This window comes from Chelmon rostratus, chromosome 7 (genome assembly GCF_017976325.1).
Source record: "Chelmon rostratus isolate fCheRos1 chromosome 7, fCheRos1.pri, whole genome shotgun sequence".
NCBI lineage: Eukaryota > Metazoa > Chordata > Actinopteri > Chaetodontiformes > Chaetodontidae > Chelmon > Chelmon rostratus.
The window spans coordinates 26,708,109-26,735,728 of record NC_055664.1 but is presented as its reverse complement, the minus strand read 5'-3'; the positions used below and the strand labels follow the sequence as shown (position 1 = coordinate 26,735,728).

At 42.9% G+C, this 27,620-nt stretch overlaps 2 protein-coding genes across 4 annotated transcripts in view; one reads left to right on the top strand and one right to left on the bottom strand.

The window, feature by feature from the left end:
- The first annotated feature begins 336 nt into the window (after window positions 1-336).
- On the top strand, window positions 337-5,548 carry ckmb (creatine kinase, muscle b). Its single transcript, XM_041941520.1, has 9 exons — window positions 337-399; window positions 1,757-1,869; window positions 2,140-2,236; window positions 2,641-2,795; window positions 3,067-3,199; window positions 3,305-3,476; window positions 4,313-4,436; window positions 4,612-4,801; window positions 4,969-5,548. The coding sequence occupies exons 2-9, from the start codon at window positions 1,777-1,779 to the stop codon at window positions 5,145-5,147; spliced, it is 1,143 nt and encodes a 380-aa protein (XP_041797454.1). The 5' UTR covers window positions 337-399; window positions 1,757-1,776; the 3' UTR covers window positions 5,148-5,548.
- A 205-nt stretch (window positions 5,549-5,753) lies between these two features.
- mark4b (MAP/microtubule affinity-regulating kinase 4b) overlaps window positions 5,754-27,620 on the bottom strand; it is a 48,430-nt gene continuing 26,563 nt past the window's right edge. The window contains exons 4-18 of one of the 3 annotated variants that reach the window (XM_041940088.1): window positions 27,542-27,590; window positions 27,228-27,293; window positions 26,300-26,370; window positions 25,583-25,639; window positions 25,103-25,339; window positions 24,052-24,171; window positions 23,742-23,841; window positions 22,913-23,022; window positions 22,490-22,673; window positions 22,167-22,387; window positions 21,469-21,572; window positions 17,557-17,835; window positions 16,310-16,392; window positions 11,119-11,155; window positions 5,754-9,040 (exon numbers count right to left, since the gene is read on the bottom strand). In XM_041940088.1, coding sequence (XP_041796022.1) covers window positions 8,707-9,040; window positions 11,119-11,155; window positions 16,310-16,392; window positions 17,557-17,835; window positions 21,469-21,572; window positions 22,167-22,387; window positions 22,490-22,673; window positions 22,913-23,022; window positions 23,742-23,841; window positions 24,052-24,171; window positions 25,103-25,339; window positions 25,583-25,639; window positions 26,300-26,370; window positions 27,228-27,293; window positions 27,542-27,590 — 2,052 coding nt within the window. In that variant the 3' untranslated portion in view covers window positions 5,754-8,706. Of the gene's footprint in view, window positions 9,041-11,118; window positions 11,164-16,309; window positions 16,393-17,556; window positions 17,836-21,468; window positions 21,573-22,166; window positions 22,388-22,489; window positions 22,674-22,912; window positions 23,023-23,741; window positions 23,842-24,051; window positions 24,172-25,102; window positions 25,340-25,582; window positions 25,640-26,299; window positions 26,371-27,227; window positions 27,294-27,541; window positions 27,591-27,620 lie in introns of all 3 variants that reach the window. The other 2 variants (XM_041940085.1, XM_041940087.1) reach the window with 2 other exon arrangements.

Below are 27,620 nucleotides of genomic sequence, written 5' to 3'. Positions count from 1 at the left end.
GACTACGTGAATCTAGTTTCACCACAGTCCAGTTACGACATGCATGCATCTCATATATAAAAGTTGGAGGATGCGTGTGCTTTTGTGCCCTCCTGTCCACCCTGTTCTGTCCTGCGGCTCCTACCAAGATGAAAGGTTGGAGGGAGCAGCTGCAGCTGTTGCCTCGCCTCTCGTCTCGAGTGTTGTGTGATGTTCATTTTTGCCTTTTAGAAACTGACCCGGGCACAGAAGACCCCCTGCGACCAATCGAATGAGGAGACCCCAAGTGTAGTCAGCCAATCGGGACAGAGGTCTGGGTATAAATGCTTAAGTCCATCCCCTGGCAAAGTTGGGCAACCCCTACATTTGGTGGAGAGGACCTGATCCCGGGATCTTTTACCTTTCTTTTCTCCTAAGCAGGTAAAAAAGCAAAACAACACTTTAGTCAGCCTTTTTAGAAATCCATGGGAATGACTGTGGTGATGTTTCCAAATAAGTATGGACAGAAACCTCTCCCTGACCAAATCATTTTTAAACAAATCTCTGTCAGACTGACTCCTCCATTGGTGAACTCTGGGGCCATGAAACCTCTTTCTCTTTTCTCATTTTTGTCTTGGATTCCTCCAAAGCTTTGTGCAGATTTTTTGGATATGGAAACGATCAGTGCACACTGTAGTGAGACTTTTCTTTGCTCTTGCTTTCTTGGCTATGGGCAGCACTGGTCTGCTGATACAGGGATAGTTAAGCATACGGCAGTGTAGTGGCACCGAAACACTTGTGACTCTCTGTCAGCTGTTGCTGACGCTTCCAGGGCAGACTTCAAATGTGCCTGAATAGTTCAGGAGCGCCTGATTTAGTCATGGAACTTCTGGAGCTCTCGAAGAGGCATGCAAAGCTTTGACCTTTCAGGTGTCATTAATCAAGCACCTCAAGCAACTGAAGGAGTTCTGACCTCTGACAGAGAGAGATCTGCCTGTAAATAGTTACAGAATGATGGCTATGAAGGCGGCTGTAAATCTATTCTTGAGCCCACGTGTCTATTCTGACTGATTCTGCAGCTGCAGCTCTGTGGATTCCAGCTCTGCATTTAGAAAGCTGTGTTTCTGTTGAAGTATTAGATCCTGAATTTGAGATGTGTGAGTGTTGGGGGAGGAATAAACAAAGCGTTTTCAGTTTGATCAAAATTTAAAGGAAAGGAATTACATTGTCCAAAAAAACATTAGAAGCTAAATAATGCCTCAAGACAAATAAGGAGATGGTTAAATATCAGCAGAGCGATCACTTGTAGTTTTAAACATTAGCATTTTTGTGCTATTTTCAATCTGAAAAAGCTTTATTGCTTCTGGTATCGAAGCACTTTCTCTGCTACCTACCTATCGCAGCACAGCCACCAGGTTTGCATTAATCTGAGTTCATTCATCTTAATGTCCTGGAGCTCCCCACAGAGGTGGAGGACTACAGAGGGCACAGCCACGCTATTAATAATCTGCACTGTGAGGGGAAGACAGGTGGTGAGACAGTCAGACAGGCAGGAAAGCATGTAGACTGCAGAGAGAAAGAGAAAGAGAAAAGACGGGGAGACAGAATGAGGAGGTGTCTCGTCTTCACCAGAAGACTCATAGACAAGACGCTTGAAAAACTTGGAGAAATGCCAGAAAAGAGAAACGGTATTCATCAGATCTTTATGTTGTGTCTCAGGTTGTTCTGTTACATCGCTGCAAACTGCAGTCTCACCAAACGAATCACCTCCTCTCACCTTTTTCTCATCTCCTCTCAGACGGAGTAAGAACCGCAGCCATGGCAAAGAACTGCCACAACGACTACAAGATGAAGTTCTCCCTGGACGACGAGTTCCCCGATCTCTCCCTGCACAACAACCACATGGCCAAGGTACAGATCCTGCTCTGACCTGTGTCAGCCCATGACCACACATCCCAAACAGGCAGTGGTAACTTTCAGCCACTCAGCTTACTTTGACACAGACTTTTAGAGAAGCACGACAAAACACTCAAAAACAAGCAACATTTTCATTGCTGCTGTTGGGCTGCAGCAGATCTCGTGATTGCTAAAATACTTTGCTATTATCCAGCATAAATGATAAGACAGAGGACATCACACGACCGTATAATCTCTGACCTGCACTGGTGTCATCTGCTGTAGGTGTTGAACAAGGAGATCTACGGCAAGCTGAGGGGCAAATCCACCCCCAGCGGCTTCACCCTGGATGACGTCATCCAGACTGGTGTTGACAACCCTGGTAAGAAGGAGCAAGTCATCAGCATAGAGATGAACATACAGCAGCAGAGAGAGGTTTGAGGTGACATAAAGGAACTGAAGCAAACACCATATGTTGCAAAACACGAGTTTTGATTATGCCATCGTGTTATTATGATTATGGATTGAGTCGAAACCCGACAACGCTAGCCTCTATCAGTACCTTAAGGTGACGTAGCATTTTAATAGGATCAAGGCTAAATGTCTGGCAAGTTTTCTGTTCTACTCAGTGAATAGTTACATCCAGGAAGTCCTTGTTACAGAGTGGTTAAAGGACAAGAGCACCTCACAATCAATACAACAGGAACACAAAAACACTCTATCAGTGTCCTCCACAAACATACACACACACATAACAACCTCCTCATCCTCCCTCCTGTCCCCAAGGTCACCCCTTCATCATGACCGTGGGCTGCGTTGCCGGTGATGAGGAGTCCTACGAGGTCTTCAAGGATCTGCTGGACCCCGTCATCTCCGACCGTCACAACGGATACAAGCCCACCGACAAGCACAAGACCGACCTGAACTTCGAGAACCTGAAGGTGAGGAGCCGGGACATGTGTGACGGTGTTGTTTTAGATCAGCACAAAAAATAAATGATTGGTTTCTTTTAGGACCACATCAATTCAAAGTGAAGTTTACTAGCTGGCCATCCCCTCAAAACTATTGACACGTTCTTTAATACATTTTCTGAAGCAACAAATCATCTGCTCCTTAACTTTTATAAGATTAATTTTGTAAATCAGAGATGAAAAACAATGGCTTCAGTGCAATGATAATAATGTGTCTGTTGTGTTTTTCTTCCTCTCTCAGGGTGGTGATGACCTGGACCCCAACTATGTGCTGTCCAGCCGCGTTCGTACCGGCCGCAGCATCAAGGGATTCACCCTGCCCCCCCACAACAGCCGTGGAGAGCGCAGAGCCATTGAGAAGCTGTCCATCGAGGGTGAGTATCAAACTCACCACAATAAGGCCGATCTGTGTCTGTAACGCAAGCGTTTGTAGAGCGACAATCTGACTCCTTTCCTCTTCCCGGGTCCTCTCCTCTCAGCCCTGGCCAGCCTGGAGGGTGAGTTCAAGGGAAAGTACTACCCCCTGACAGGCATGACCGACGCTGAGCAGGAGCAGCTGATTGCCGATCACTTCCTGTTCGACAAGCCCGTGTCCCCCCTGCTGACCTGCGCTGGTATGGCCCGCGACTGGCCCGACGGCAGAGGCATCTGGTGAGGGACACACAGACGCTCAGGATGGAAATTAAATGACACATTTCAGTACAAATTAGACTTCATCTGGATTGCCCCAGTTCAGGAAGCAAAAAGATGATCAGATATGCGCTATAATCAGCTGTAAAAGCAGATATTGTGAGTGTCAGTAAACAAACGACCTCCCTCTGAACTAAAATCTGTCATCTGCCCGCCACAAGCCAACCTCTAAGACTTCCACCATCTGTCTCTTTCTCCCAAGCCCTAATATGACAATCCTGATTGACAGATGTTTGAAAACAGGAACAAAGTGTGTCATAAAGTGTGTTCAGCTGCAGCAGACACTGGCCCTTACAGTGGCTTCACATGCTGTACAACCCCCCCCTGCACAGCTCAGATTATTCACATTCTCAGGGTTAGTGTGTTCATCAGGGTTCACTTTGATGTTTCTGTGAGAAACACTTCTACCAAATTGCCTTTCCAGGATGATTCATACCCAATCATGATACTATCACCTGTTACCAATCAACCTGTTTACCTGTGGAATGTTCCAAACAGGTGTTTTTGGAGCGTTCCACATCTTTCCCAGTCTTTAGTTGCTCCTGTCCCAACTTGTTTGAAACGTGTTGCTGCATCAGATTCAGAATAAGCAGATATTTACAAAAATCAATGAAGCTGATGAGCTCAAACATTAAATATTTTTCTTTGTACTGTTTTCAATTAATAATGAAAGTTATTCTGTTTTATTAACGTTTCTCAACGTTTTACACAGCGTCCAAACCTTTTTGGAATCAGGGTTGTAGGTTGTTGATTGTAGGTAAATGACGTGAAAACTGAGCTGGATTTTCTTTCTCCAGGCACAACGAGGGCAAGACCTTCCTGGTCTGGGTGAACGAGGAGGATCACCTGCGTGTCATCTCCATGCAGAAGGGAGGCAACATGAAGGAGGTCTTCAGACGCTTCTGCGTTGGCCTGCAGAAGGTAACATACAAAAGTTATGCAGACACATAAGTTATATGATTCAGCTGGGCACATTCTGCATGATATTAAGTTTTTCTACACTAGCCGACAGGTCCACTTAGAATTTAGTGACATCGATCTAGTTATATTTTAACCATCATGTACGATTAATTTCACTTTCCTCCTCATCGTTCAGATTGAGGAGATCTTCAAGAAGCACAACCACGGCTTCATGTGGAACGAGCATCTGGGCTACATCCTGACCTGCCCCTCCAACCTGGGAACTGGCCTGCGTGGTGGCGTGCACGTCAAGCTGCCCAAGCTCAGCACACACCCCAAGTTCGAGGAGATCCTGACCAGGCTGCGTCTGCAGAAGCGTGGCACAGGTACTTTAAAAAAGACCAAAAAGAAGTCAAAACAAAATAAACAGGTTAAATGGATTTCACAAGTTTGTGTATTTAGACGAGTCTTAACACAGGTGCATGAGCAAAATTAGCGTTTAGTAGCAAATACATTTTAGAAAATCTACTCACATTTACTCTTTTCCCTTCAGGTGGTGTGGACACAGCCTCTGTGGGTGGTGTGTTCGACATCTCCAACGCCGACCGTCTGGGCTCCTCTGAGGTGTACCAGGTGCAGCTGGTGGTTGACGGTGTCAAGCTGATGGTTGAGATGGAGAAGAAGCTTGAGAAGGGAGAGTCCATCGATGGCATGATCCCCGCCCAGAAGTAAAGTGGACAGACAACCAGTGACTGAATGACTGTCTGTGTTTGTTTTTTTATATGATAAAAAATGAACGGGTAGCCTTGTTGTAAAGTTATTTTACTGGTTTCGGCCAACTGGCTGCTTTCTGCTTACTTCTTTCCGTCAAGGAGACACTCCTCTTTCCTTTCCGCTCCTTCCTTTCTTACTCATTTCTGCTAATCTCATTCATCTTTTCCTTTCCTGCTTTGTATTTGGTTCCTCTTTCTAATCTCCCATCACTTAAATCATCTTTCTCCCCATTTTCTCTGTAACATCCTGGGATCAATCCATGCATAGTCCGGTCATGGCTATGTATTCACACCAAAAGAATTTTTTTTTTTTGGTTGTAAAATATAACTGGACAATTAAATTATGCCCCATGTAACAATCAAACCTTCTCTCTCATGGTTTCTTTGTATGTGAACACACGTGGCTCACACACTCCCAACAGACACGTGCAGCTTTACTTACATGAACAGATACAGTGCATTTTAATACGTGCACAAGTCACACATGCACACAGCCATCCGACAAAAAGAGAAACTGGTGAGACGTCACATAAAAACAAAAGCATAAAATACAAAAGAGGTTGAAAGTCTTTATTTTTGTGTCACACATTATTTCCTAGGAGACATGCAGGATTGCAGGTCGATCATTTCTGTAATTTCAGCCCATAAGTTAAGTTATGTTGATAACAGCAACAGCTTCAAACACACTATACAACAGAACTGTAGCCTTAAAGCATGGTCCTAACTGTATCTACAGAGGTTCAGAGAGTGAGGCCCAGTTACACAGACACACACGCACACACACACCCTAGCCCTACATCACAGCTTCACATTTTCAGACAGTGGTGGATACCTGCTGCGACTGAAATCTCCCATTAAACAGACAGACTCCTGCAGACCTTACAGCCGTAAAGATCACACCTCTAGCTTCTCCTGTTACATGTTTTGTTAGATGCTGCATACTTCAGAAGTACAGTTATAATTGCTTGGCTTTATAGAGTTACATGTACAACAACCTTTTGATTTTGGAGTCGTCAGTGTCAATATATAGTCAACGTAGCACTTGGTGGACTCTGTTGGTAGCTTTGTTTTGCAACGAGCTGAGTTTTTATGAAAGAAAATCAAAAGTCATTCAAGGTCACATTCTCATCTCCAACCGGTGGCTCATCACGGCACATGTTGCATGCTCTGAACTTTAACAGTGGCTTGATGAGTCAGGAGTCTGATTAACAGTCATACACCTCTTACAGTAATAATCAAGTCTGTTTGGTCAACAGTCATACATGTCTCAGCAGTGCTGCAGCCTGATTGGTCGACAGAGGGAAAAGTTTACAGTTTCTATCTATCAAAAAAGGTTAAAACGTGAAAAACAAATTTAAGATTGGACAAAAGAAAACTGTAAAATCTGACAAAACTAAATTGAGGAAGATCACAATTTTGAGTGAATCTGAAAGCAAACAGCACCTCTACCTGGAAACCTGAAGCATCACTTCAGCTGGTTTCCCTTTGGGAAGCAAATGATGCCAAGAAGTGTAAGTGAAGGAAAAGAAAGACATTCAGAATGTCGACTATTCACTTCAGTGGGCTTTAAATGTGTGAGACAATGTGATTTAAAAAAAATTACAAAATAAAAATACATATTAATTCAAATATCTGCCAGTACAGTACAATGCAATCCTGGCTAAAAAGCAAAAAAGTGCTCAATGACTTTTAACAACAAATCAGCAATACCAAACATGAAGAAATGAATGAACAAGGAGCCCTATAAGTCTTAATCAATGCGGATTCAAGTCTCGATTCTTGGCTTTGTGGCTGTATTGCACTACATTTGAGGAAAGCGATGGCGATGGCATTATGAGAGACAAAGACAAAGTGTTACCAGAATAACTACTTCATGTCTGTAAACTTCCATTTACTCTAAACCAGTCTGAGCTACTGCACTCACGTGTGGGGAAACTTGGTGTAGAAAGAAGACATCAAATCATAGTTATAATAAAAAAGCTTGAAGATAGTTTTTGAGAAAATAAACTGGCTTTACTGAGATGAAATGCCGAAGCGAAATCTGTGGCTGCTTGACTTCAACAATCAACCAAAACGACATGTAAAAGCTTTTTAGCTTCATGTTTGATCAGGCTGTGAAACTGTCTGCAGTGGCATCGGTAAAGGAACAAAAATTTAGATTTTTCATATCATATACGTGAAATTTTCCATCCCATCAGATAAGAATTTGGACCCGACCAAAACAAACAAAACCAGTTTAATCTTATTAGTTGTCTGGGCACTCAGTAAAAGCCTACGATATGTGCTGAAAACACTTAATTTGAATTTTGTTGTGGGTAAAGCAGGTAGTTAAACTGACTTTATTCACTTGAAGTAATATTTAAATTAGCACTCAGAATAACGTATTCTGATTGGCTGCTAAAACCTTCTTTTTTAATTCAAACTACACCTGCTGAGGAATTTCAGGTAAAATAACGAGAAGCGGCGCATTTTTACCTGCAAACATCCAACTCCAGATCAGAAACTCTTGTAAATACAGCAATTAAAACCCAATAAAATTATGCTTTCAGTTGGAGATCCAGTTTTTCATTTGCTAATTTTTTTTAAAGGACTTCTGCTCGTTAACGAAGGTATCAAGGAACAAAACACACGGATGAGTTGATTATTTGTGAGGGGCAGAGCATAAGTTCAAATGATCAGGTTATCTGGGTTTTGTATTATCAGGCAGCTTTGCTCATCTGTTAGCGGCTCACCTGCCAGCTGTCGAGAATTCAGTGTGGACAGCAGGCAGAGAGCGAACATTTCACCAGGAATGACACAAACATCAAAATCCCAACTGAGTAGTGAAATGGGCATTCTCAATGGATGGGGCAGAAAGGCTGTGATGCTTCATTCAGTCTGTCACAAGTATCTGCATTTCTGCATGTCTCCCTCTTGGGGCCGGAGGTCAGACTGCGCCCTCGCTTCTTCAATATGTGACGTCTGCTTCTGAGAATGACAACAGATGTCAAACTTCTGCCCATTTTAAAAGCATTAAAGAAAGAAAATAAACTTAATACACAAAAAAATTAAAACGTTTCTTTAAATAGCAGCTCTTTAAAAAGGAATGACGACAAATATGATACAATAGGAATAACAAAGTCAACAACAACAAATCAGCAATCTCCACCATTCTCAGCGACACCGTCCTTTTCATCATCAAACATTAAATCATGAAAAAAAGAAAACAGCTGTTTGACTCATTATACGGAGGTGGTGGCATGTTTTAAGCAGGGGTCGTAGGTCTCTGACAGCTCCAAGGTCAAGGGGTCATCATAAGTCTGCCGATGGCGGCCTATCTGCGTCTGTGCATCCGTTTGTCTGGCTGTGATTGGTGGCATCAGAAGAAGAGGGTCTTTAGCGGAGGCAAGGCATCGCTAGCCACGTCACATGAGGTGGAGCCCAGGGAGAAAGAGGAGGCGATACTTTCTGCCTCACTGTCCCTCCTCATTCATCAACTTGTCCTGTCCGTCATCAATCTGCCCCGCCTCCTGTCCCCCTCAGAGCTCCAGCTCCTTTGACACTTTGGTGGCGATGTCTCTAAAGGCTAACGGTGCCCCCCACAGGCGCTTGAACCTCACGCCGCTGCTCTGGCCCAGCCCGCTGGGCAGCTGGCAGACCTCGGCCTCGAAGGCCACGCGGGCGCCGGCTGCTCCGTGGGTGCAGGACAGGAGGAAAGGCCCGGCCAGGTGGACCTGGCAGCCGCAGCCCTGCGCCGCCTCACGCAGCGCTAGCACCACCTCTGCCGGGTCGCGGGGGCTCCGCACCCTCACATCCCAGCCGCATCGGGGGGTCCGGGGCTCGGCCGCTTTCTGATGCCCAGATAGATGGCGACTACAAGGAGAGGGAGGGGAGGGGCGATGCGGACAGAGGATGAAGGAGGAAATGTAGGGTAATTTAAAACAAAAGTTAGATATGGGATGTTTACAGGAGAGGGGTGGGGGTTATGTAAATAAAAAGGAGCATGGATGAACAGATTTAAGGGTACGTTGGAATGAATATATGGGTATTTGAGTTGAAGTGAGATGGATGTGTAGGCGAGTGAATGTGTGGTTGTATGAATGTGAATGTGTATGCGGGGTTAGGGAAACAGGGAGGAGAGAAAAAAAGATTAGTGTCATACATTATTGGATTTTTACATTTCTATACAGCTACCGATGTCAGATAGAAAACATGTGCACCTTCTTGTCTAACAACTTCTTTTTTTTTTCACACAATACAGTTGAAGCACAACACCAAGGGGATGCAACTCAAACCAATCGCTCCAAATAATCGCTGATGTGAGGGGTTCAGGTCAAACTAATAACTAATAATTTGTTTATTTTGTTCTTTAATACCAGTTTGTTGTTGTTATAGAATTTCTTTCCACTTAGATCATCCTTTTTCTAGAAACACCAACTAACACACAAAGAGCTTAAAACATCAGCCTGCTGCTGTGGGAGGGTTTACAGTTTCAGGGACTGAACAAGGTTCTACCCACAGGCATCATCTACCACAAGGAGTCGTGCTTAGCAGCTACAGTCACACCACAGCCTGGTGGTGCCGGTTTACCTGCTGTTTTTAATCTGAGAGTGAGACTGGGCTGAAGCAGCTGAGGCGGAGAGGAAGTAAACAAGACCTTTAGTAACATACTGAGAATCAGAGACTGATAATCCTGAAAAATACAGTATAAATACACTGAGAGTACAAGAGAGATCTCTATAATCCAGGTTCCAGTGGTCCAGCCTTGGAAATACTTTGGCTGTGACTAATCATAAATATTTTGGGATGCAGCCCATAATTAAAGCAATGATAACTGACAGTGAGTGAAAAATATGTATGTGCTTTTATTGGTTAATGTCTGTTACTTTTAGCTTTGATCCAATCACAGCATCTCTGCAATAATTATAGAGCTGATGCTGCGTCTTTCTTTACATTGATGTGTATGATCGTGAACAGCCAAGCTTCTCTATGCGCCAAAATAATGGCAACAACACTGATTTCTAACTGGAATACAAAAGTTGAATATATATAATCTGCTTCTTTATTCTTTCATACCTTCTGTTCTGCAGCCATGGGGTGACAGGTATATGAGGAATACGTGACAGGCGGGTAATGACGTTTGTGTTTGAGCATTTATAGCAATTCTAAGTTCCTAATGTTAATCAGCTGTTGGTTCTAGGACAGAGAAGCGTGCATATTTGTCCTGATTTCATTAGAGTGGATTTAGATAATTGAGCGGGCAGTGTGGTCGCTCTGTGTGAGCACTTTCAGATCAATTTTATTGTATTTCCACGAGCCCTCACCACATGAAAGAGAAAAATGAAGAATGAAAACAGCTGCAGTGGGACCACAGTGGTTCTCAGCATGCAACACTGATTTAAGGAATAGAATTTAAGAACTAATATTGAATTACCTTCAGAGTCGCAGTCAGGCAGAGAAATTGTTCGATTTTTAAAAAAATATGCTATTTGTCTTTCTTGCTGATTGTAAATATGTAGCTGGAGCCAGCAGCTGTTAGCTTAGCTTAGCATAAATACTGAAAATAGGAGATTTGGGACTGCACAGAGGAAACAAAATCAGCTCAACAGCACCTCTAAAGCTCTCTAATTAACACATTTTATCTTGTTTGTTTAATCTAAACATAAACAGATGCACCAAAACGACAATCTGCTGCAATTGTCACTTGTGCACGTCTTTGCACGGATTAAGTGTCATACAAGAAATGTCGTTCTCTGCAAGACAGATAAGCACATTTCTACTTATCTTGCAGCGATGTCATAATTCACAAAACACAAAAAATCTAACTGTGCACTCTGACTGAGTAAACTACTAATTAAAAATTATGGAAAACAGGCTGCTTGTAATTCTGCTGACACATGAAATTATTCCACCATTGCTCTTTGGTTGGAAAAATGTAGATGTGCACTCACCTTGTGACCGGAGATCTGCTGATTCTCTCAGGTTCGTCTGTGACCCTCAAGAAGAAGACAAACGTATCTGTTAGGAATCAATCGGCCAATCGTGTTTTCACACCAAGCCCCCCCGCTTCCTGTTTTAATGCATCAATTAGCAGCATGGCTATAACAGTGAATCCACATCAACCAATCACAACACAGAACACGACAACTCATCTTCAAATCACAGATGGATCATCACCAGCCTACACTCACTGCACTGGAACACTGGATGGATGTGAAACGACAAAATCACCGACAAAACAAATGAGAAGGATAAACAAACGCAGAGGGAGTGAGTCCAGAGCAGAGGGCCACGTCTAAACACACAGGAAATACAGAGTCTGCTGCAGCGGTGACCAGACCTGACTCACACAAATACAAATCTGACGCTCTGAAGCACACAGAGAACAACAGGAACCAACTGATGTTTGTCATCTTGACCATATCTGAAACAGCATGAGGCCATATACTGAAATAATTCAGTCCCGCTTGCAATCAAGACTTCTAAAACCCCTAAATATATGATCATTTTGACATGTGATTTTTTTTTTTTTACATAAAAGTAAAAAGGTGTAGAGCTGATTTGGAACCAAACTGATCCAAGATATGCAATAAATCACATCGCAGCTGAAATCCCATCAACTGTCTCCACTCACAAGCTTTTATAAAGTCTGTGTCTGCATTTCACAACTTTTGTTTGTTACTGTTTCAGTGTCAAACTGTTTTATTTGCAATGGCGATCCTCAGGAACTTCACCGTAAGTTACACCTTCGTAATCACATGGGAAAGCGTCTGATTCCACTATGATGAGAATAAAACTTCAAGTGAAACAAAGAAAACGTGGTTTCAAGTCTAAACACAATTACTGATAATTACCTAAGATCCACAAGATCCCATAATTATATAAACTGATAATATATATTGACATAAAACAGAGTGTAAAACCTTTGATGGCCCCCTCGTCTATAGGCTTCCTTCCCTCCTCTAGTTCCTTAGTCCTGATTTGACTGCCAGTACAGTTTATAAAGTGCTGTTGGTCAGTTCTTTGCCACCTTCCTGCTATCCAGTGTCTTTTGGGTTTGTTAGTTTTGTTCTAGGTCTACTTTAACTGCAGCACACATTCATTCATTCATGCACTCAAACAGTTACTACAGTTCAAGTTTGACTGAATTTGCATATAGCTTCTAGAGATTATTGCATTTAACATGCACTAAATGGCCACACACATCCAGGGTGTAACTCATGGCTGCTGTGGGGTACTGCTGACTGTGGGGCTGCATATTGCACTTCCCACTCATGGCCACCAGGGGTCACTGTTGCTATTTTCTGTGCGTAGACTGAGGGCTTCTTTGGCAACCTGATCTTTATTCCAGGAACTGGGGGAGGTCTGGAGGAGAGCAGTAAGACTTCATTGATAGATTTTTTTCAGTGGAAATGAAACCTACTCTTGTATGGGCCTGGCTCTGACTGAGGAGCTGTTTGCAGGGTTTTAGAAATACACCTTTAGACTGTGTGTCTCAGCTTTCTGACTGCAGCAGTCTAACATGCCGCCTTTCTTAAAGTACATGGAGGCATCCCTTTTAATCTGCACAGATAATAATTGGGACACGTCTCAGCATTTAGGAATGAATGTTATCCAAACAATTATCCAGCAAATATCTAGAGAGCTCAGTTTCCTCAGAAACTGATGCCAAGAGCAAGACAAGTGGTATCACATCCTTATTGGAGAATAAAAGTGGGAAACATCCATCTGTTCTTCGGAATGAAGAGTAATGATTGACAGACTGGACAGACTCTTGTGCGCTGAGTTTGTTACTCTCTGTGTACAAACTGTACTGTAACTGTACCAGACTGTGCAATCTGTATAAAGGCTGAGAGCGGAGAGGGAGAGAGGGAGGGATGAAACTGAGGGAAAGAGAGAAAGAAGAGCAGAGAGTGACAGAGAGAGAGAGGAAGAAGAAATGAAGCAGACAGAAACTGTGAGAGACAATCAGAGAAGCTAGAAGCAGTGTAACAGGACAATCTGCTTGTATCTTGAGGGAGAGCTGTGCAAGATCCCTGTTTAAGAGAGGGATAAATCCTGGTTACATAACTAATCCTGATTTAAAACGGCAGTGACGCTGGGTCAGTCAGTATGACTGCTGCTTCTTACAAGCATCTGCTCCTGGAGAGGACTCACACTGAACTTTGCTATTGCCTTTCAAACTGAGCCACCTGCCTTAACATTTACCACTGTGAATGCTGTCTGTGTGAGCACAACAGGGGACACATGTCATGTATCTAGAGCTGCAATGATTAGCTGAATTATCAATTAGTCGACTGACAGAAAATTATCAGTTACAACTGATTCAATGTTTTGAGTCAGTTTTTAGGGAAAAATGCCCAAATGATCTAAATCAAATCTCTGATTTCAGCTTCTCAAACCTCAACATTTGCTTGTTTCCTTCATCTTCCACAATTGTAAACTGCACAGTGGATTTTGGATTGTTGGTCAGACTAAACAAGACATCTGAAGACCCATTTCTGACATTTTATAGCCCAGGTGATTAATCGATTAACTAAGAAAATAATTGATGTATAGATAATCAGAACGGTTGTTATTTACAGTCTTAGTCAATACTGTCAACCAACTATTTTGTGACGACACTTTTTAAAGTCTCCACATTCCTTCAATACACTTCGACTTCAATAAATGAACCAATCAATGACTTATTGATTAGAATATGGATTAGGTGTGTGCAGCTTTCCAGCAACTTCCTTTAAACCACTGGCCAACTCCTCCTTCTCTTTTATACATCTGTTATTTGTTGTTGTAAGACAGCTATGTACACCTAAAGTACACCCTACTGTTACAACTGCTTCATTCCTTGTCGTAATGGTTAATCATAGTGGCACGTTAGAGTCTTATGATGGCACAAGCTCCAATACCCTCTTCCCTTCTGGACTGTGTGATTAGTATTATTTCCCATCACTAAACACTGTGTGTTAGTCCAGTGACGTCTGGGTTTGGCCATGTGGGTGGACTTCAGTTATCAATTTTCTAAATTTCAAATTTGTGACTTCAAAAGCTAATCTGAAACACAATGTCTTGTCCTTCCACTGCATTCTAGTCCTAATAACGGTAGAAAACACTGGCCGGCGGCCTCTTTGGCCATATGTCTGCTTCTTGTAAAACGCTGGTTCTAGGAAGAAGACTTTCCGCTTTGATTCTGCAGGACAGACAACAAACACTCCAACTACTTATAATCAAAGCTGATGTCTGGATATGTGTAAAAGTGGTGCCATGATGCCTGTGCTTCACCACTTATACAGTTATTATTGATATTTGCCCCCAAAAACAGTCGAGCACACTATGTTACCAGTACTGATAAAGTCAAAGGCAGTGAATGAACCTCTCCCTCATCATCACTTCTCTTCTTCCTCATTCTTTAGTCTGGACTTCTGTCTTGTATAAAACACTAATAAAGCACCATCCCCCTCTTTCCTGTGTGTCCTGGATCCCACAGCCCTGCCGCAGGACTGCTGGTTTGTTAACAGCACGGGGAAACATATGGTGTTGATTACATGACTCAGACGAGTACAGTCGAGTTGAAACAAACTCACACACTCCACAGGACGCAAACACACACACATCTTCATAGAGTTGTTTATTCTGAAAACAAGTTGTGTGACTCTGAGTGTGTGTGTGTGTGTGACTGTGATTGCCTCCATAAGCTAACAGACTCCATTATACCTAAGGCTAACATTCAAAATGACTTGAACACCCACATCTAAAAATCTAACAATAAGCCAACTTCACCTGTCGTCGCTCCAGAAAACAAAGCTGTTGTTTTGTTGGAAGCAGGTAGCGGCGCAGTGCCACACACAGCCTCTAGTGAGCGCTACACAGCATAAAGCCCAGCCAGCAGAGACACAAGCAGTCCAGACAGACAGACGTTCAGGCAGACAGCTGCTGATTAGAGTTTTAGTCCCAAACATACCGTTTTGAGATAGAGCTGCTCTACAGGAAGAAACAGTCAACTGAGTTAAACTTTGATGGTCACACTCCCAGAAACTCAGGCTTCCTGGACAAGAGCTTTGGACACAGAATAAGGTGGTTTTAAACTGGACCAGAGCTAAGTTTCCAAGTTTCAGCTCCAGCATTTAGACTCCTTCGTGTCCTTAAGTCAGAATTAAGCCTTAGCATAAGGAAGCATGAGTTAGCAGGAATCACCAAAGCTGAACAGGAAAGGATAAAACAAACAGTATTACAATATCCTATATAATCTATTTATACTGAGGTGACTATCCCTTCATCATATATATGGTCATATTGCAATATAAGCAATTTATTGCATTAATGTGATGAAGAACTTTGAGTTTCTGCGGGGTTCACCAACTTCACAATCAGTCTGGTTCATGGCCTAGAATTATTCATTATTATATTACATTTTTTAAAGGCAGTATATCACACTAATTCCTAATTATATAACAAATTAAATGAATGCAACCTGGACTTGGATTAAGTGGTAGAAAATAGATGGATGGATTAATTGGTTGAAAATAATCATAGTTTTTGCTAAAATCACCACCTTCCCATTATCAGATGACGAGCTTCCTACTGCAGCTCGCAGCAGTGACAGTATTTACTGCAGGTCTGATGGTGAACAGCCTCCTGCAGCACAATCCACCATCTCAACAGACCAAACTTTTAATGCAACACTTTTCGTGACCTGCAGACGCACTGCTTGATTAATTTAATTCACTCGGTTAGCCATAAGCAGAAAATCCACCATATATTAATATCAAAATATATCAAAGCTGTGATATGAAACACATTTTTATACTGCCCACTTCCTTTAAATCCAGCAGACATAGCTCTCGTTAAGCTTCATGTGGAAAATGTTAACAGAGAACAAATCAGAAAATGAACTCTGTATTTCTAGAGAAAGGGAGCTTGGACTTTTTGTGGAGCCAGAACGCTGCAGGTTGAATTTAACTCAACCACTGGGTAAATTCCTGCCTGTAGAGTAGCTTTGCCTCGGACAGATGTTTGTATAACTAAACTCCAACCTACGACAGACAGTGAGTGAGGGGCAGAGGGGATGACAGGGCACCGGCAAGCAGGCAGACAGTCAGGCAGGCAGACAGAAGCAGCCAGAAAACATGGGAAAGGAAGACTTACTAACTGTTTTTGTCCCCTGTGGGAGGGTGCAGCCCGACATGGACTTGTTTGAGCTCTGACGTTTAGAAGGGTCAAGAGTGACCCTAGGAGGAGAGAGGAAGAAGAGAAGGAGATGAAGAGAGGGTGAGAGGAATGGAGAAAGGAAAAATTAACCGCAGAGAGTCAGAGAGACATTGAATGAAAGAGAAAGCCAGTGAGGGGGGGGAGACAACAGAGATGACAGTAAGCACAGGTAGAAGAGTACAAATTAAACAGTATGTACGGTAGATCAGGAAAAAGAAGGATAGAAGACTGGCAGGTGACTGGTAAGGAGAGCAAAAGTTGTTAAAGAATCAAACAAACAAAGAAACAAACAGATAAAGCAACAATAAGCAGCTGAGAAGAAGTGACTGTGAAAGACCAACAGTATGTCCACCTGACCTGCAGACCTGGGTCAGATAGGTTATGGTTTGTTTGTACCAGCTTAGAGGAACACCTGGGTGGGTTAAGTGCATCAGGTAAACACACTTCATGACAGACGATTATGCAATTTGAACTTTTTTCTTTTTCCTTCCCACGGCAGTAATTAACTTAATTCATCGGGTTGGTTACAGGCACACTGTGACGGTCAAATTTTGCTAAAGGCTAAATTTAATTGGGATGGAGCAGGGAGATTTTCAATGGCAAATGTTGTAGTGAGCAGGTGATAATGGGCAGAAATCTTTCACCTGTCGGCAGGTGCGGGACTGAAAAAACAAAACAAAACAAAAAAAACACAGACCTCTAGTTTAAGCAAGTAAAACAAACAGTATTAATAATGTTTAAACACTATTAGACCCAAGTCTGAGATTAAGGAGAACAAATTCTGAAGCCTGTAAAGAGTCATTATTAGAGAAGAAAGGCTGGTAGGTTAGTACTGGTTAAGGAAGAGACCATGAGAGGCAGCAAGGTTAGCTAAATGATCTTCATGTACAGCTTTATAGCAAATGAGCCTAGAAACACACGGGCCTGTACAGGCTGCTGCTATCACGTCACCACATCAGCAATCATCAAACATACAATCCTCCAAAATACTTGCAAATGTCTGAATGAGCAATGAGTCCTGAGTTAAAGCTTCATCTGTAAAAGGTTTCTTGATTTCTTTGAATTATGATTTTTTAGTCTCTAAACTAAACTCTTCCTCTTTATGCTAACCCGTCAATGGAAGCCATACAGAAACCTCCCATTCTCTCCTCCCCCTTCCTCCTTCCCCCGGCTTCTCCCCTTACCTGCGAGTCAGCTTGGAGGTGAGTTTGCTTAGCAGGTTGGTCGTGGCCCGGGTCCTGGCGTGGGGCAGCGGGCTGGCATCATGGGACGGTGTGGGGGAGGCAGGGGGGGCATGGGAGGGAGGCCTACGGTCTCTAATTTGCCCTCCGTGGAAAGTGCTCCTCACCGTGGATCCCCTGGAGAGGCGGGAGGAGGGCGTGGAGGACGAAGAGGAGGCTCCAGAGGCACCGGCGATGCTGTGGGTTGACGGGGAGGCAGGGGGAAGGCGGTGGGAAACGGAGCTGGAGGGAGGAAGAAAACAAAGAGCAGTGATTTGCAACGGGCGAGTGCAGGAATCACATATTTCTGACATTATGGTGCTGTACCTCCTACCAATGAGTCAGTCCTACACAGCACAGTGCCCATGTTCATCGTAAAGAAGGAACACGTCACCCAGTGCAATGTGAGACTCAGTGATGTGGTTTTCACAACAATGGCCAGAGGAAGAAGCAAAATCAGGCTTTCGACACACATACACACACAACACATTAATAGGATCATAGTTTTTTGTGTTTTCATTGGATTTTCTAGGAATAAGTAAAGAATATTACCAACCTTATTCTTGAAAGCACATGTATGCATAAATGTATTTTCAGTATACCAGTTGAATTAAGGTTGAATACCACAGACGACCAGAATAAAGCCACAAAACGTTTATTTCTGATTAATCATGCCTCTTTAATAAGCCCCTGAAGTATGGAAGGCAGGATCAGAAGAGAAGGATATTTGGCTACATGGCTTTTGCTAGATTTTGTGTAATGTGTTGACAACAAACGTCAAATTAAGAGCACTTCAGATTTGGGATACTTGTAGCAGTACTTAGTAGTAAGTAGTCGTCTTAAACTGAAGTAATTTAAGACTTCTTCAGAATTATGTAGCATCACTACTCACAGAGAGAGAGAGCAACATCAGGACCAACAATTATTCTCTAATCTCTGAAAACTGGCCCATTTTGTCACACCTACACACCCAACTCTGACCACAACCACTAACACTAACTGAGCAAAAATTATCTTTTCCCCAGTTGGGGAATCATCCCCAATTAACTGGTCTTTAGTCTGAGATGTAGGCTAAGTCACACATGCACGCATACACACGCACACGCACGCATGCACATGCACACACCTCCACCCCTGACTCTGACTGGCTGGTGGCCTGAGGCTGCTTTTCATACGCTCTAGATAACACCCACACACAGGGCTCAAGTGGAGCACAACCATTAGACGGGTTAAGTTGAAGAGCAGCCGTTGCAGAACAAAATCGTTTAATGTCAATGTGAACTAGCTGTGTACTGCAGCTAACTGCAGGGGGGGGCACACCGGGGAAGGAGGGAGGGGCGGAGAAGAGAGGCGTGAAGAGGCTTTAGAGGTTTGAGAGATGAAGATGAGGAGAGGAGAAAAGGAAGATGAGAGGGTGATACAGCCTGATGGTTGTAAAAGTTGTGTGCATAAATCATTTATGAACAGGAGGGTTGAGACGATCATGAATGGATCAGCTGATCTTTGTACACCTGCACTCAAACAAGTTATCAATATAAATATCTACAGTTACATTATTGACAAAGATCATCAAAATCAAATAATTCTGATTACATGAATTTCCGAGCATGTAAACAAACAACTCTTTGTCAAGATACATTAATGTGTGTACACAGTAATGTGTCCTTAATGCAAACAGAGTATGATTGACTATAGTCACACACATGCTGTCATATACATAAGCAATGTTTTGTGTCTATACTCGATGTTCACGTACATTTTCATCAACCAAATGTGACTGTGTGTGTGTGTGTCCATGCACGTGTTTGTCCCATCAACCACTCTGGCATGGCATCACATTGACAAGGCCTCTGAGGCAAGTGGAAGGTTACGCTGGCACAGTGCCAGTCCTCACTTCATCCCGCCGCTCTCTCCTGCTCAGCTGCCCTTTCTCCCCCTCTCCCATAGCCTCTCCTTTCCTTCATCCTTTCATCCTTCTCTCCTGTGATGCGTCACTCTTTACCTCCATTCCTCCATCCCTCACCACCACCTGTTAAATCTCAAACGGGAGTGGCTGCAGAGGATACAGCCTCACTGTAACGGCTGGATTTAATAGTGTCTGGTGTGTCATCAACAGAGGTGGAATGTAACTAAGTACATTTACTCAAGTGCTGTACTTAAGTACAAATTTAAGGTACTAGTACGTTACTGAGCCTTTTCTTTTCAAGCCACTTTTTACTCGTACTCCACTACATTTATCTGACATCTTTAGCTTATACAATATGACGCTTTGTTATAAATGAAACATAGATTAGATTAGATTACTTTATTAATCTCACAGTGGAGAAATTCATTCGGTTACAACCCGTCCCAGAGGACACAAAGGCACAAAAGACAGTTACCGATTACAAGTACAGCTGAAACAATTAGTCAATTAATAAACTGCTGCTTTTCCTTTTGAGTATCTCAATTACTCAATCTTATTACTTACCAATTACTTAACAATTCTGAGTAATAATAATCTAATGATGTAATATATGGCAGTATAGCAGTCACTTTTACTTTTAATACTATAAGTGCAGTTTCCTGATTATAATCGATTAATCAATGCAGGAGTTTTACTAAAAATATTTTTACTGTGTTTATTCATAGTTTTCTTCACTGCTTTCAGTGGAGTCTTAGATTTAAAAACTACGGTCAGTCTCGAAATCCGTTCGATAAACCCTCCTCCTGGCCAGTGCTCAACCCTCAGCCCCTCACATTTAACTCGAGATCAGACAGACAGGAACTCTCTGGCTCTCCCTCTGAGGGGTAGAATTACAGAGCGATGAAGAGACAGAAGGATGGAAAACAGGTCAGCCAGAATGAAAGTGAGAAAGAGAGAGAGAGAGAGAGAGAAAGAGAAAGAAATGAAAGAGAGAGAGAGAAAGAGAAAGAGAAGAAAGAGAGAAAAGAGAGAGAGAGAGGGAGAGAAAGAGAGAGAGAGGAAAGAGAGAGAGAGAGGGAGAGAAAGAGAGAGAGGAAAGAGAGAGAGAGGAAAGAGAGAGAGAGAGAGAGAAAGAGAAAGAAAGGAGAGAGAGAGGGAGAGAGAGAGAGAGAAAGAGAAAGAAAGGAGAGAGAGAGAGAGAGAGAGAGAGAGAGAGAGAGAGAGAGAGAGAGATGTGCCTGCCATGCTCTGACACTAGACAGGCAGACAACCATCTGCCACAACAACAGACAGTTCATATTGAGTGCACACACACACACACACACACACACACACACACACACACACACACACACACACACACACACACACACACACAGGGTTTAAGTCCTTTATCTTCTGTACCAATGGAACCAGTGTCTATCAACCACACTGTGGTTACTGTGAATATGAATGTATTCACTGGATTAAATACGATGCAACACGTCAATTCGAGGTCAAACTGTGTAATTTATTCCATCTTGTTCGAGCTCGCCTCGCTGTTGTTTTTGCATCACACTGACATTTAATAGCTAACAGTATCAGCCGGTCAATTTACAGCCTGTGCACCGCACTCTTCATAAAACTGAATCTTTTAATGAGTTTTTTAACTAAACCTAATTCTAATCTAAATTTTGAACCCTCAAGGACAGTGAGGGCTTTTAGATACAATAAGAGGTGATAAATGTTAGCAAACAGACTGAAATTAGCTCTAGGCTATGTGAACCGTCGCTCTCACTTGTAGTCATGATGCTGAAACTTTCAGTATTACTTTGTATTTGTTTATACTCGATGACCATTGACTGTGGTCCGCACAAAAAAAGAAGAAGAAAACAAACTGTGCTGTTTTTTGTGATTGTAGTTTGTCGTCATATGCACTGTAAAAGGTAAGCAGAGACACAGACAGACACACACACCTGTGCTTCTCTCACCTGTTTTCTTTGCCATTTTGCAGCAGTGAGTGTCTCTCAGTGTTGGATCGGTCTGTACACACGTACGTGTTTCTTCGGGTCATGGCACTAGCAGGGATGTTATTCTGCAGAGAGAATCACAAACCAAAAATCACATGAATGTGATAATAATCTGATGTGGTGGTGGGGGGTGGTCTACCACATAACACAATGCAAGGAGAGCCTCAAAACTGAAAGACACGTGTCACACCTTCTTAAGACTTTTTTTTTTTACAATTAATTTCTTAAAGCTTTTCCTGCCTTGACTGTTTGACCTCAGATGGTCATGAGTTCTGCAAGTATCTGCTGTGCAGAACATTGAAGAGTTAATCTCAGGTTAATCTGGGTGCCATCTTCAATCCTTAACATTCTTAAACTCTCCCTCTCTCTCTCTCATGCTAATCTCACTGAGCACCCATAATCTCCATATTCCTCCTGATGGGTGGAATATCTACAGTTAATTCATGTCAAGGTACGTAAGTGTTTCACTATTCAACTTTTCTCTAATATGTGGAGGATGTTAATGTTTGCAGCCTCCATAATATCTGTGTCAGTGTCGTCTCCATGTGCTGTAATCTGAGGAAATGGGATTAGGAGGACTGTGAGGATTCTGCCATCTGTACCTGTTGTATTGATAAGGGATTAAATGTGACACCCACAACATATCCTTTTGGCCTTACTGTGGTTGAGTTCACTTCCTTGCGCCGGTCGGGTATCTCAGCTTTGTTTGGGTTGTGAGCAGAGCTAACCATTGGACTGGAGGGGGTTGGGATGCTACGGGAGCCAGTGGTATTAGTACTCGTCTTGCGGATTGACAGCCGCTCCTCCTTTAGCCCCGCCCCTTCGCCTACACCACTGGGACTCCGCTTGGGGTGTGCTGACCCAGGAACTGCTGGACCACCTGAGAGGTATAAAACAGAGTCTCAGTGAGGTAGATTTCTGCAACCATTTCAGCGTTTCAGAAACCACCTAAACACCCACTGATGTCTGTATTTTGCCTTACAGAAGTCGGAGTGTCGTCTCTGGCGGTGGTAGGTGGAGGCGCTGCGCTGTGCCTTGTGGCCAGAAGAGGAGGAGGGTGCACCAGAGGAGGAAGTGGTGTGTTTGCTGGTTCCGTTGGTGATGCCGCTGGTCCGGACTCGAGCTAGACTCAGACTGCTGCCTGACCGAGACTCGCTGCCCTCCGTCTGAGAGACAGACGGACACAGAAAGAAGAAAAACATTTACACTTGCAGTCCGACTGGAGACGGGCATTGATAAGATTGTTTAGAGGTTCTCTCAGAGCAGAGCTATAACCAAGACAAAGTTAGTCCAGTCCAGTTCCAAAACCAGGTCCAGTTAATTTCATGCTACTTGCATGTTGCCTGTCGACATCGGAAGATCTGCTAATAAACAAATAAATAAAAAGGTGAACCGATGCACTCACTTCATTCTTGCGTCCCAGCAGCAGGTATGTGGCTGTGACCTCATTGTATTTCTGACCAACCAGCGACTCCCTGACCTCATCTCTAGTGAAGCCCATGCCAACCATCACATCTGGAAAGAGACGCACAAAAGTAGAAAGAGTTATTCCACAACAGCAAGCTACGCAGGAGTCAGGCAGGTTGAGTTCCTGCACAATAATGAAAGGTTCAACCTCGGCGCTCCGCTCGGTGTACAGGGGTTGATTTTATGCAGGACATAAAATCAACCCCTGCATGAGATTAGTTCCAGTACAAAAGCTCATGTTAAGATTTTATGGTTACTAAATTATGACATCCCATCAGACATTCATATAAAGGAAGTCATCTATAATTATATTTTATTTATTTATTTCTTATTCTTTGAAGGGCATCCATACTTATATTTAGGCTATATATCTTTATATTTAGGCCATTTATAATATTTATCTTATTCAAACCCTGTATAATATCACTATTTGCTTCAATCTTGCTGTCAGCAAGATAGAAGCAAAGATCCAAGACAAGAACGATCCTAACAGGTCAAGTGAGGCGTCTGTAATGGAGGCTTTGATCATGACCCAATCAGATGACACATCCTCAAACATCCCATTAAACACATTTTTAAAAAATCCTCTAGAAGTTGGAGTTGATGACTTTGTGGACAGGACCAGATGTTTCCTGCTTACCCTCACTGCCTACAGTTACCTGCCTAAACTGCCACAGCAATCACCTCATCACCAGACGGTTATCACATAATCACTATGAGATCGATGCTTCAGTTAATAAATGAACAGTAGAAGGTACGTTTCTCACCGATGCGGTTGGTGTCGTTAAAGTCCTCCTCAGGCTCTGTGTGGGGCTTCAGCTCCTCGCTGTCATAGCCGACATTAATCCACTTATCTCTCATTATTTGCTGGTGTGAAAAGAGAAGGAAAGTGCTGTCTTAACAAACATTTTGCTCTGTATGTTTGTTCAGTTGTCTAATTTCTTTAAAATGTCTCCGAATGCCACCAAAGTTGTCTGGGTGAGTAAATGGTCGTATTTAATGCTACAAATAAGGTCCAGGTTGTAAAAAAACAAAGTTATCCTGTAAGTGTGTGCAGCTGTAACGTCTCTTTCTCACCTCCAGCGAGCAGCGCTTGGAAGGGTTGAGGACCAGGAAGCGGCGGAGGATCCCCTCACAGTCTGTGGACATGTAGAACGGCACGCGATATTTCCCCCTCAAAACTCGCTCCCGCAGCTCCTGAACACAACCAACATACATTGATGCATAATGAGTTCCTGCTACAGGGACACTGAATCAATGAAAGACTGGGACTAGGAAATATCTAAATATTGGTTATCTTTACTGTCCATCTGTCCTTAATAAAATCTTACGTGATGTGATGCATAATTATGTGATTAGCAGTTCCCTGTGGAGTTTTTGACCTCTAGCAGCGCTGTGGAGCTGTTTATAAGTGGGTTCCTGTTTTATTCATCTTGTGCACGCACACGGGCAGCACTGTACACTTCCCTGCTAAGTTTCACACTAATCCACTGGCCAACATTGGCAGGGAAGAAGAAGACTGCAAGCTGGTAAACAATGCAGGATTTTAAATACTTAGAAATATTATATCATTATGTGTGTTCCGAAGAGCTTCTGTAAGAGTAAATTTCTCCATTGTGAGATTAATAAAGTCTTATCTAATCTAATTATATATTATCTCAAGCATACACACCGTGTGTTCTGGAAAGCACCGTGAATGCAAATATAACTTTGGTTTGTTTGCAAGAACCTCTTTAAACAGTTAAATTAGAAAACTGACATGTCAATTCGAAATGTGTAAGCACTCGTTAGCTATACTAATTATCTTAAGATTGATTGTAAGCATGCTGCACAACCCTGAGAGGAGACAGATTAAAACTAGCTTTGATTGTGGGGGAATTGTGCTGCAGGAGTTTAAGTAAAATGGGAAACAGTTTAAATTTACTAGCGTGCCATAAACTCTTTGCCCCAGTGTGCAAAAGCAAAAGTGCAGTGACTGATGGTTACATGTAGAAAGAATTCATAATAATGCCTCAAAGTGCCATCACTTTTCTTTTCAGTAAAATACCAATAATAAATGAAGAAAACCTCAATCCCAGATAAAGCAACTGCACTTCTACTACAGTAAAATAGCCTCCACGTCACCCACCTTTAGGTTCTGTCCATCAAAGGGCAAGGACCCACTGACCAGCGTGTACAGGATGACACCCAGGCTCCAGATGTCCACCTCTGGACCGTCGTACTTCTTTCCCTGGAATAGCTCTGGGGCCGCATAGGGCGGCGAGCCACAGAACGTGTCCAGCTTACTGCCCGCAGAGAACTCGTTACTGAAGCCAAAGTCGGCTATTTTGATGTTGGAGTCAGCGTCTAATAGCAAATTCTCCGCCTGCAAGAAACAACACAGACAGTGAAACACATAGAAATACAGAAAAACAGAAGCGGAAAACGATTATCATGTTTCTTTTTCTTAAAAAAGCTCAGTGCTGAAATAGATTATTTGTATATTTGCAACTTAAAGCCTGAGTCCATAATTTCTTTCTGTCCTGTCACACAGGAAGAGTCACAGATTTTGGTTATCTGAAGAAGGTTCATAGACTCTTTTCCTTTTCTTCTAACACTGTGTAATCACCTTCAAGTCTCTGTGAACAATGTTCTTCTGATGACAGTAGTGCACCGCTGAGACAATCTGAGGAGAGACAGAAAAAAAGGCTTCAAATGAAGGAAGATAATTGCATCTATGTTTGTACTTACATGTAAATGGAAGCTAAACTGGGAGCTCCATTTACACATGAACTTCTTGACCAATAACATAAAGCAGCATTACATGTAAAAAATAGATGAGTGAATTTGTTCCTGTGCCGTTGTACCTACTGTTTGTTTTCTTTGGTTTGAACCACAGTGGAAAAGTTAACTGCATTTCATTGCCCAGTAACAAGCCCAGCAGGGACTATAAACAATAAGCTTAGAGTTCAGCTCCTCTAACTTTTAGTAGGCATGGTGAATTTTTTGTACTCGTTCTCTCTTCTTAATAAGTCCAGACTTTATTTACTCCTGCTCAGTTTTCCAACCACTAGGAACTGCTGGCTGTCGGATGTCCATCTGCTACAGTGCAACATGAGCCCTTGTTCAGACAGTAATGTGACTGCACTTCCTTGATGCTAATTTCACCTGGCTAGGCTATCAGTTAGGCTCACAGTGCAGTGATAATGATCGGGAGGAGTCAAACAGCATGTTAAATCTAGCTTTCCACTGGAACTGGAACATAACAGCAGCTTTTAGTTGTATATGGCTGGACGGACAGACAGACAGACAGGTGAGATGAGGTGAGGTATGAGATTTAACTGACCTGTCTGAACTTGGCTCTGGCCTCTTTCTCCTTCATTCTGCCATGAGCTACGAGGTAGTCGAACACTTCGCCTGCAAGAAAAATGAAGAATGTGAGTGTGTGTGTGTGTGTGTCAATGGTTACTGCTCCTGATGAGCAGGTGGTACCTTGCATGGGAGCCTCTACCACCTGTGTGTGTGTGTGTGTGTGTGTGTGTGTGTGTGTGTGTGTGTGTGTGTGTGTGTGTGTGTGTGTGTGTGAGAATGAATGCTGGCTCGTGTTGGAAAGCGCTTTTAGCATTAGGTAATACTAGAAAAGCCTTGTATAAAAATGCAGTCCATGCACTAATACTCGGCACTGCTGCATCACCCTCCAGCTGAAAAATACCAAAACTTGATGCTTTAGCATCCAAGATTCATGATATTCCCAAACCGCTTGACATCTTGTGTGCTGAACACATCTCATGTGTTGTTTTTGTGTGCATGTCTTCATATACATTTTGTGTGAATGAGTGCTGGAGCTGAACATTTGACCCCAGAGATCCTAAACAGTAAAACAGTCTGAGGTTGATCTGAACAGATCGGCACGTCGGCTGGTGAGCTGCAGCCTCCTTATTAGGTACTGAAGTAAGAGATCACACAACATACAGTGAGAGCAGCGGAGAGAGATTAAGGGATCGTGAGGAGACAAAGAAAAACAGAGAAGCTGTAAAAATAGAAGAGTGCATGGGAAACAGCTGAACACAGAGCCCAAAGACAGCAGGGACGACTTTCTCAGAGACAGATGGGAGGTCTCACTAATGAAAATGTAGACAAAGGACTGAACTCAACCTTTATACCCTAAATTAATTAGTTCATTGGTTGTAGAGTATAGTTCAGTCAAAGTAATCAATCTAATTGGGACGATTCAAATTGGCAATGATGACGAGGGTGGTCGGGGTGCCACTCACCTCCGCTGGCGTACTCCATAATCAGGTAAAGAGTCTTCTCGGTCTCAATCACCTCAAACAACTGCACTGTAACACGCAGAGGAAGAGACGTTAACACAAAGGCACAAAGAAAACACACACAAGACCACTCACCACCTCAGAACACACACACACACACACACACACACACACACACACACACACACACACACACACACACACACACACACACACACACACACACACACACACACACACACACACACACACACACACACACACACACACACACACACACACACACACACGACATCGTACGCCAGAGTGTAACTCACCTATGTTGGGATGGTTGAGAGTTTTCATGATGCGTACCTCTCGAAACAGCTGAAAAACATTTGAAGGAGAACATGAATC

Coding starts and splice junctions, on each gene's coding strand:
- ckmb (XM_041941520.1), top strand. CDS start 1,777: ATGGCAAAGAACTGCCACAACGACTACAAGATGAAGTTCTCCCTGGAC. Junction 3,200..3,304: donor TGAGAAGCTGTCCATCGAGG/GTGAGTATCAAA, acceptor CTCTCCTCTCAG/CCCTGGCCAGCCTGGAGGGT. Junction 4,802..4,968: donor TCTGCAGAAGCGTGGCACAG/GTACTTTAAAAA, acceptor TTTTCCCTTCAG/GTGGTGTGGACACAGCCTCT.